This window comes from Labrus bergylta, chromosome 17 (genome assembly GCF_963930695.1).
Source record: "Labrus bergylta chromosome 17, fLabBer1.1, whole genome shotgun sequence".
Lineage (NCBI taxonomy): Eukaryota > Metazoa > Chordata > Actinopteri > Labriformes > Labridae > Labrus > Labrus bergylta.
Window position 1 is genome coordinate 22,285,239 of NC_089211.1, and position 10,076 is coordinate 22,295,314.

The 10,076-nt window shown below is 39.7% G+C and overlaps 1 protein-coding gene across 2 annotated transcripts; it reads left to right on the top strand.

The window, feature by feature from the left end:
* The first annotated feature begins 1,305 nt into the window (after nt 1–1,305).
* Nucleotides 1,306–5,758, top strand: mzt2b (mitotic spindle organizing protein 2B). 2 transcript variants are annotated; one of them, XM_020648674.3, is made up of 5 exons: nt 1,306–1,415; nt 1,635–1,823; nt 1,917–2,080; nt 4,257–4,394; nt 4,974–5,758. In XM_020648674.3, exons 2-5 carry the CDS (start codon nt 1,648–1,650, stop codon nt 5,117–5,119), a joined length of 624 nt encoding a protein of 207 aa, XP_020504330.1. In that variant the 5' UTR covers nt 1,306–1,415; nt 1,635–1,647; the 3' UTR covers nt 5,120–5,758. The 2 variants fall into 2 exon arrangements, with proteins under 2 accessions (XP_020504330.1, XP_020504331.1); XM_020648675.3 differs by lacking the exon at nt 4,257–4,394.
* Nucleotides 5,759–10,076: the final 4,318 nt, after the last annotated feature.

Below are 10,076 nucleotides of genomic sequence, written 5' to 3' on the forward strand. Positions count from 1 at the left end.
GAGAGTTATAAAAGCGATGCCCTTAACTTCCTGCGCATGCGCACTTACACAGTAGGCTTTTTTTCCTCATATGATAGAATAGAATAGAATAAAATAGAATAAAATAGAATAGAATAAAATAGAATAAAATAGAATAGAATAAAATAGAATAGAATAAAACAGAATAAAATAGAATAGAATATAATAACTTTATTGATCCCAAACTGGGAAATTGTGGCGTTACAGCAGCAGGTTATCAAACACACAATGAGTAAAAAACACAATGTTAGCAAATTTAAACATAATATGATATTAAATACAAAGTAAATAAGCACTAAAATATCAAAACTAAGAATGTGAATATATACAACCAGGATTTAACTAAGCATTACTAGTCTTCAATATGAAAGATTAAATGTAAATGTGCAAAAAAAAATGATGGTACCACCATATAATATAATACACTTGTACTTTTTGTCCAGCCAGAATTAGACAGAAAATCTTCATAAACAAACCCCGGCTAATGACTTACAGCATATTAAAGAAATAATTTGCATGCAATTTTACAGTTATCATTAACTGGCTCTATTATTTTAGAAAAATATTACATTTAATATCAAGTGCTTAGGACACTTATGTATCCACATTTGTGATTTATGTTGTTTCTGTAAGTCCTTCGCCTCAGATGAATCTTGTCCGTTTATGCCACTTTCTATTTTTATTCCACCACTCTTGTAAGATTTAAAATAAAAAAATAATTTGAGATTCAATCAAACATGTTCTGTATTGTAGGCTAGTCTACCAGAGATTGTAAATAGAAAGCAGACTACACAACAATAGTATTTCAAGCAAATGTCATACCAGCTTTTAAAGATCCGAGTTCAGGTTTTGCTCTCCTTTTCATATATGATTTGTAATACATCTTTTATTATTATTATTATTATTATTATTATTAATAATAATAATAATAATAATAATAATAATAATAATATTATTATTATTATTATATTATATTATTATATATTATTATTATTATTATTATTGTTATTATCATTATTATTGTTATTATTATTATTATTATTATTATTGTTATTATATTATTATTATTATTATTATTATTATTATTATTATTATTATCTTTAAATACTGTCTGATATTTTTTTTTATACTGATGGTTAGCCAAAAGAAGCATTGTTAAAATATCGCTTTGTGTAGTTTAATTCACTCGGTGTTAATAAACAAAAGCAAAAAGTTTGTTAAAAGCCAGATTTGTTCAAGTACCTAAATCGTGTGACTATCGGACTACAACTCCCAGTGCAGTGAACTGTGTGTCCCTTGGTTATGACGTAACTTTGGCGCGCCTCGTTTGTGTTGAAGCAGGAGGAACTGTTGTGTTTAACGACGCTTTGTAACGCGCACCTGGCCCTATTTTCACGGTGTGTATTTTGTTTTATTAAACCATCAGTTGAATTTGTCAACGCATTTCAGGTCTGTTATTTATATGTTTGTTAATATTTGGTGGAAAATGTCCATAAAGGTTAATTGTTCCACATGTGAACTGCACTACGGTTGCTTGCAGCGTCAAAAAAACCCAAAAATAATGCAGCTGTTCTGTGTATCATGTAATGTTCCTTCTCATTCACATCCGTGTCTAGATTTCAGCTGGAGATGTCTCAACAGCCTTCACAGTCTCTGCCCTCCGCCCCGGACTCCCCTGCCCTGCTGGTCACCAGTAATGTGCAGAAATATGCCATCAAGAAGAAGAAGGTCCTCAGTGCTGAAGAGATGGAGCTGTTTGAGCTGACTCAGGCTGCAGGTATCACTGTGGACCAAGAGGTCTTCAAGTGAGTGTAACATAATCATCAATCACTCTGCAGCCAACAAACAGACAAAGAGCCTCATTCAACACTCCTGCATTTTGATTCCTTGCGTCCCAGGATCATAGTGGATCTGTTGAAGATGAACGTGGCTCCTCAAGCGGTCTTCCAGACTCTGAAGGCGATGTGTGCAGGTCAGAGGGTCGCTGAGAGCTGCGGCGGAGCGGAGCCTTCAGCGGCCTCCCACACGACCGGCATCACCGCAGCACCAGCGGAGGCCAGAGGTCAGTGTCTGTCAGCGAGGTCACGAGCAACGACAAACCCAAGTTAACAGTCGAGTTCACGTCGGGATGACTTAGATTTAAGTCTGTTTAATTATTGATGCTGGTAAAGGTTTCCCTGACAGGTACAGTCCAGGGGTCCTGGACACAAAACAAAAGGGAGCCGGGTTTCATCTGTCTGAGATTTTTAAATCACCTCAGACTTTAACGCTCAGTTTGTTGTTGTACTAAATATCATCATTATTATTAAGACGACTCTCATAAGAAGAAAAAGATGCATTATGGTCTAACAAACTCTTTTTTCCCCCTGATCAGCGTTACGTGTTGAAGTGGTGCACATGAGAACTTTGATTGACATACTGAATGTGAGATGCCCCGCCCACACAGTCCTGAGAAATGACCTGAGCTGCTTTTGAAAGAGGTTTTTTTTTCTAATAGTTGTGAATGTTTATTTTCACTCAGGTTTTAATCGATGCTTTATGATGCATTACATTTTGTACAACAGGTGCATTTTTTAATATTTCATGTCAGGTTTTCCAGGGGCCTCCTAACTCTGCATTGTGGGAGTCTTAAACCAAAATAAGAAATAAGAAAACATCAGTTTCATGTTGTTTCATAAAAGATTTATTTTGGGGCTTTTTGCCTTTATTTGATAGGACAGTGGATAGAGTCAGGAAATCAGGAAAGGAGCCACAGGTAGGACCCAAATCCTGGATTTCCGCCCAGAGGCCTGTTGCCTTCCTAATCCCCACATCAGAATCAGAATCAGAATCAGAATCTGGGTTTATTGCCAAGTACATTTCCACATATAAGGAATTTGACTTGGTGTATTGGTGCTAAACAATTAACAAGGAAATAAATCAGAACTAGCAACAACTTAAAATAAAACAGTATAAGAAGCTGTTACAATATCAGATCCTGTAACATGGGCCTCCTAGCTGGACCTCACTCTCAAGGCCCCTTCGCTTCTGGAACAGCCTTCCTCCCTCTGTGAGGTCTGCCCCCCTCTGTGGAATCTTTCAAGTCCCGCCTCAAAACACACCTCTACACGCTGGCCTTTGAGTCCTGGTTAGGTTGCTTATACCTCTTTCAAATGTCTTATCATATTATTGTCCAATTATATTGTTCGTATTCTGTGTGTAGGCAAACATTTATGTGAGTTTTTGCCTTGTTATTCTTAATTTTTGTTTTTTAATCTGTATTGCTCTCTTGTTTCATGTACAGCACTTTGGTCAGCTGTTGTTTTTAAAATGTGCTTTATAAATAAATGTGATTGATTGATATAAAATAGAATTAAAAAATATAAAAAACACAAAAATGGGGCGCAACCCAACCGCCAGGCCATCCTGCGCCCCCTTAATGAAGTTCTTTTAAATCTTGGTAAAATTGTATTTTGGACCAAGCTTGTAACATGTTTATCTCTGCTGGGCTTTTTAACAGAGGACCTAATGATGATTCAGTTATTTGCGCTTCATTTGGGCTTCATGTCTGCTCGTTGGGAAAGTGACATGTAACCTTCAAAAAAAAAAAAAAAACTTGCCTCACTTGGAGAACACTTGAAGGTTATTCACGCCCTCACGTCTTTATGTGCAGCTGCAAATACTCCGAAGAGAAACCTCCTGCAGGTTGTGTCTAGAAAGTTGTGAAAAGAAAGCTGAAATACCTTGAGTCTTGGAAAATAATTTAAAGCTTTGGATGTTAAAGGTTTTGTGTTCGACGAGGCTGAACAGCATTTTGTGTGTGTGGATCTTTTTCCAACACAGTGTTAAAGAGCTCAAGGTCTTTCACCCAGCTTTTCTGAACAAAGTGAAGAAAGGGCCTCAAATCTTAGGAAAAAATTCGACAGATTTTTCCCTTTTCAACTCGCTCTTATTGTTCTCCTTGTGCCTTTTGCTTCTCCCTTCTCTTTTCAAGCATGTCAAAAAAAAAAAAAAAAAATCACATTCCTCATCTTAAGCACTGCAGACTGTAGTCTCGAACTCAGCACCGACTAATCCCCCTCACAAACTACTCTCCCCTCCTCACTTCACCTCACACTTTGGTCTTTCTCCTGAACAGAGGTGAACTGAAGAACCAGGATGTAAAGCTGATCGTCACTGTGTGCATGTCGCAGCACTCTCTGATTTCTCCTCTATCCTCCTGAAATGTTATTTTTTTTTCTACGCTTCTTTTCCTGAAGAAGAGGACTCTTTGGTCTCTGGAAAGAGCCCTAAGCTCTCCGCAGCTCCTCCCGCAGCGTCTGGCCCCAGAGCCACAAGGGTCAACACTAAGATTGTGGTCTACGGCCCCCAAGACGCTAGCCCTGCTCACGCTCAAGGTCCCCTCTGCTGCACCGTGTCCCACAAAATCCATCCGTCTGTCTGCCTGCGTTCCTCATATAATAAGTGTTTTGTCTGCGTGCTATAAGGACCGGGGGTTTTGTCAGACTACATGCTGTGCATTCCTCATTTCACAGCGGTTGCCCGGTTGAAACTATGTGTGTGTGTTTATATGCATGTGTTTGTGTGCATGCATGTGTGTGTAGATTGGAAAGATGGGTGTGGACATTTTCACTGCATATTTGATTCATCTGGGAGTTCTGGAGTTATCCTAAAGTTTTGGTTTAATGAGAAGGAGCAGGATGCTTCAGGGGTTAACAGGGTTCAGGAAAAAATATCCCAAAAGACATTTTTTATTTAAAACTTTCCCTTGAATTGCTGTGAATTTGAATTAAAAAAAAAGGGTGAGAAAGTGAAACCATCTCCTCTTCTTTTTTTAGTCATGTCTTATCATTTCCATCTCTCCTTTCCATCTCCACTCAAGTGCCATTTATTTTTATTTTTTTAAATATGTAAAGCCACGATCGTAATGCACCTTTAACTTGACGCCCTCTGTTTTGTTTACTTTGTGTCTGCAGTTCGCAGTAAAGCCGGAGCGAGTCACAGCGAGAAGAGCAGGGAGGCCTCCAGCCAGCGAGTGCAGCGGCAGCCCAGCGCCACAAGAGGGCAGAAGACTAAGAGCTCCGGTAGCAGTAGTTCCTCCTCTCAGATAAACTCCACATAAGTGTCCTGTCACTAAGACACCACTTGTAAATAGTTTTCTTTACGTCTAAATTATCTGGATGTTTTATTGTGTTGCTTTTTTTAAAGGGGTTGTTTTACTTAAAATACAGAAACACACAAAAACGTCTTTCTCCACTACTGGAAGTTTGATTTGAAATGTGTTGGTTAATGACATATTTTTACTGATCTTCACAGCATTAAAACAATTTTTTTTTTTTTTTTTTAAATGTAATCTTCCCAGAAACAGTGAATCAATTTCTACCTAAAGTTTTTTTTTAAACCGTAAACCAGCACCCTTAATAATAATAATCATCAAGTTCAAATGACAAGGTGAAGCCTGTAACTATGACGACGAGGATAAAAAACAAACTTAGGAGGATAAAAAACAAAAGCTGCATGCATTGTTGGATAAAGTCCACACATGTAAAGCATCAAAATATAAACATTTCTGTCTGTATTTAAGTAAACCAATCCTTTTTAAATTCAAATGCAAACTTCCTATTCTCACTTTCAGTTTTCCTTCATGTAACAAACAGAAAATTTAGCTTTTTTAACTGAAACGTGAATACGTCTGTGTTTAATGTGCATTTTTTTAAATATAAAAAACAATCTAATAAATCCAACAACTATGGAACGATCACATTTGATTGCTTTCTTTGCTTCAACAATCTTAAAACCAAACCCAGTGCCTTACCTCAGCTGATACCACTTTCTTTGTGACACATTATATTCTTAAAGATTCTAATTCTATTAATCATTTAATTAATCTATTTATTACTTTTTTCCACAAAAATGCTTATATAGGAGTAGCTTGTTGTTATGATACGAGAAGACTATTTTCACACCACTGTCACGCACCACTTGTATTATCGGTACTTCTAATCGAGAATTATGTCTGATCAAAAAGTTGAAAATGGTGTTGTCAGCCCTCGGTCTTTTAGTGGAAAAAAAAAAAGAAGAGACTGAGGCGACAAATAAGGAGAAACCACACTAATCGAAATTGGCCGAAAAAACTAGGGAGACGATCGCTCACGATCTCCTTGGTGTGTCAGGGCCTTCACACCGCAGGTCACACCTACACATTCACACACTTAATGGCAAAGGCTGCTATGTAAAGTAAACCATGAGAATTAACTAATCCCATTCATATACATTCATACACCTCAGACGAAGCAGCAGGAGCCACTTGGGGTTAAGTGTCTTTGGGACATGTTGCTGCAGGAGCTGGGGATCGAACCCTCAACCTTCTGGTCTACCAACGGAGCCACAGCCACGAGGGTATTGAGGGCAAACTCTTAGTTTCTGGTCTATTAGCTATAGATTCTGGTAATGTAAGGTAGCTCATCACACTTGTTTAAAGCTCCTGTGATGAGATTTTTTACAGTTTTGAAACAGATTGAAATGAATATTGATGCTTCTTCATGACCAAAAAAAGCAAACAAAGACCATCAGCGACATTATTGTTAATCTAGAAAGTTCTATTTGAATGCTTGTAAAGTCTGTGGCTGGGTAGGTGACTGACAATGTGAGTCACAAAAAAAAAACGCCTTTTTTTACATTTTCCACATCGGTGATTCACAGTAAGTGATATGACTGTAGTAGGAAGAGAAAACACAACTTCAACATGTTCAGGACAACATCAACAAAGGGACCGATATGGACGCTCTACCAGAAGCTTGAATTTTGCATATTTGCTTGAAAAAAGGAGGACACATGATCACAAGTTTCTGCTGCTCCACTTCTGAAATGTTCAGACTTCAGGTGAGCACAGCCTCCTCTTCTTCAGCAACTGAATGTGCGAACAAGACGTGTGTGTGAGTGAAGGCCGAACATTCAGAGGGAGACACAATAACGACAACACACTTAGGTGCATGAAACTCAGGGAGTGCTTAATAAGTGCAGTCACAAAATGTCAGGGGTTTTTGTATTTGTTGTCATTTCTTTTTCTTTTTCTTTTTTTACGACGAAAGGTTTTATCTTTCTGGCATTTTTTAACACAACAGCGAAAGGCGAAGAAAGAGGCGCTCCTTTTCTCTTCTTGGCTGGTGGCAAAGAAGTCACCTTCGTGGGTCTCTGTTCAGTGGTTGTCTTTGTGTCCTCTTTTGTGTGGCGCTTGGAAGAGTTCGGCTGTACCGTCTTTCTCCTGTTGAATGCTTACAATACAGGGAAGAACCTTGAAGAATGTGACAAAAAAAACAGATTTCTTTAGGCTTCTAACTCTTTGATTAAATATGCTGTCATGCTGATTTTTTTTTTTTTTTTTTTTTAGCGAGGGGGGTCGGGGGAATTTTAGAAAAGAGAGGGAATGTGGCTGTTAAAAAGTTTGAATATTGAAGCTCGTGCTTTGTTTGTTCTGCATTTCTCTCCATGTACCACAAGGGGGCAGTAGAGACACACAGGAAATCCACCAAGGAGGCCCAATTTTTTTTTTTTTGCCTTTTTTTGTAAATCTGCATACTATCATGAATGAAAGTGAGTCTGAAACGAATGCATATTTGAAACAAAGCATGCTCTCATTCATAAACACACAGACCATGAACCTGCAGAGAGAGACAGACAGACAGACAGACAGACAGAGCCGTGTGTCTGTGAGGCAGGCCGCAGGGCTTTATGTAGCTGCAGGTCTTTTATGTGGCCGTTTGTCCTGTTTATGTGCGCCTGCCTCTCCTCGCCTCTCTCCTCCGCGCTCTGCATTGATGGCAGCGTGCCTGTAATTGATGGCACCTTATTGCTGTGGTGTAGCAGGTTTAATGGGGCTTGACAGAGCAAGGGAAAGCAGCATGCAACCAGGGGAGGGAACTTAACCCTTTCGCTGGGTTCTCTCTGTACGACACCCTCGCCTTGTTTTCCTGCATCTTCCCTCCCTCCCCCCCTGCGGTGCATGCAAACACAAATGGGAATACAAACCCTCTGTGATTAGCTCGATTCCTACTGTTATCAGTGGTCTCGGCTAATGGCGGAAAGGAAAGGAAAGGAAAGGAAAGGAAAGCTAAGACACCCCCCCTCTCCGACACCACTTCCCAAAATAAACACTTGCCAGCTGTTGGTGCTCGCTGCTGTTTTGCTTGGAGGGAACCTTAAACGTGTTTGACAAAGCTAAACAGCTGGGAATTTATTCCTTGCAAACTTGCAGCAGCCCAGACTGCAGTTCCTCCTGCGACCTTTAGGGGCCACTGTGGGTCCAAGCTTTTGAGTATACGGGCCCTCGGTCGTTCCATAGGCATCCACTCCTGCAGGGTTTTTTTTTTGGATGTGTTTATTTTGTTATGAGGGAATTTCATAGCAAGTGTAGACTCCTCCATTTAAAAGGAAAAAAAAAAAAGGCGGTGTTATCCTTCACTCATGTGGATGTGTGCGCGCATGTACACACTCCACGCACCATTAATCAATAGAGACGATGGAATGATGCTATTGTGTGCGAGGCGCGTTGAATAATGAGCTAGTCAAAGCTGTTGGCAAATCATTAATGCAAGGTGTTGGTCTAAACCAAGTTCTCACACTCTCTCCCTGCAAGCTGTTCCCAGGTGACAAAAACCTGGGGAGAGACACTATTTTAGGTGCCGATATCACACCTCTCTTTAAAAAAAACCAAAAAAAAAAAAACCCCTCATCACTGTATGTCTGTCTGTGAGAGCACTCGGGTGGAGGGATATCATCCTGTTTTCTTTCTTTTCGTTCCCCTCAGGTATTATCCTCTCCTCTGAACTCTTCCACACATTTCTCTCTAAATTTATAGGCCACTTTCCCCTCACTTGTTGTCCTCCTTCCTCTCACCTCGCTCCCTCTCCATCATCACACCCTCCCCTCCTCCCTCCTCCCCCCCCCCCCCCCCTGCCATCACCCTCCTCTTGCCAGGGCTGGCTGCAGATTGGCTATTTCCTGCACGCGCTCAGTAGAGCCCTTATCAGAGGTAGAGTGCTGATTGTTGGTCTGTCTCTCAGGCTGACTGACAGTTGGGGCTGCGCTGCTGAAATGCCTGATTTGGTCAATGTTTGTCTGTGGGGCCTTATCTCCACACCTTATATTAACTGCCTTGACAGTATGTGCAGGCAGTCTCTCTCCATCTTGTTGCACCCCCCTCCTCCTCCCTACTCCTCCCACCTCCCCTCCATCCTCTGTCTCTATCTCCATTCACTCTCTCTCTGCTCCGCTCTGCTCTGTAGTCTTTCAACCAGCAGCTAAACACTCCTCCTTCCTCTCCATCCTTCTTCCTCTTGTAGCTTGATCAGCATCTTTAACACCATTTATTTTCTTATGTGTTATTTATTCCACAAACAGTAATGCAGCTAAGATCCTTCAGGGTCAGTTAACCTCCTCCCCCAAAAAGACTATTCCTTCATATTTGCTGCTCGATGTACAACATAAATAAAAACCCATCGCTGAGGTTTCGGCTCCTGCTTCAATAGAAGTCTGTTTTTGTTCATCAAAGCGTTAGCCAAAGTGTTTTTTTAAATTCACAAGAAGCTATTGTTTGCAGAAACAATGTCTCAGTTACTCTGGATACGCCACAGAAAATAAATAAATATTCAAATAGGAAATTACTCTTGCTAAAGAAAAAGGTTTGTTTGAAGCTTTTGCAGCATTTTCTGTTCATCATCCTGAGTACAGGAAAAAAATCTGTATGCATATTTTCAAAATGAATGATTTGTAATGAGAGACAGTTATATGTATCACTTCTTTTTTCTTCAGGTTCATATTTTAAGTCACAATACTAGATTTTTAAACTTTGATTCAATTCAAGTAAAAGAAAATCAAACTGTATTGATTCCTCTTCTGTTAACATGGCAACAAAAATAGAAGTCTTAGGTGCTCAATGTTGGCTAACTTCTTGTTTTTAACGACCAACAATGCAGAGAAAGTCCTTCACAATGTGTCTAAATTGCAAATATTTCAGTACCAAAACGCTGCAAATGTATTGGAATGTGTCATTTAGACAGTGTGCTCTCTCTTTCTCTCAT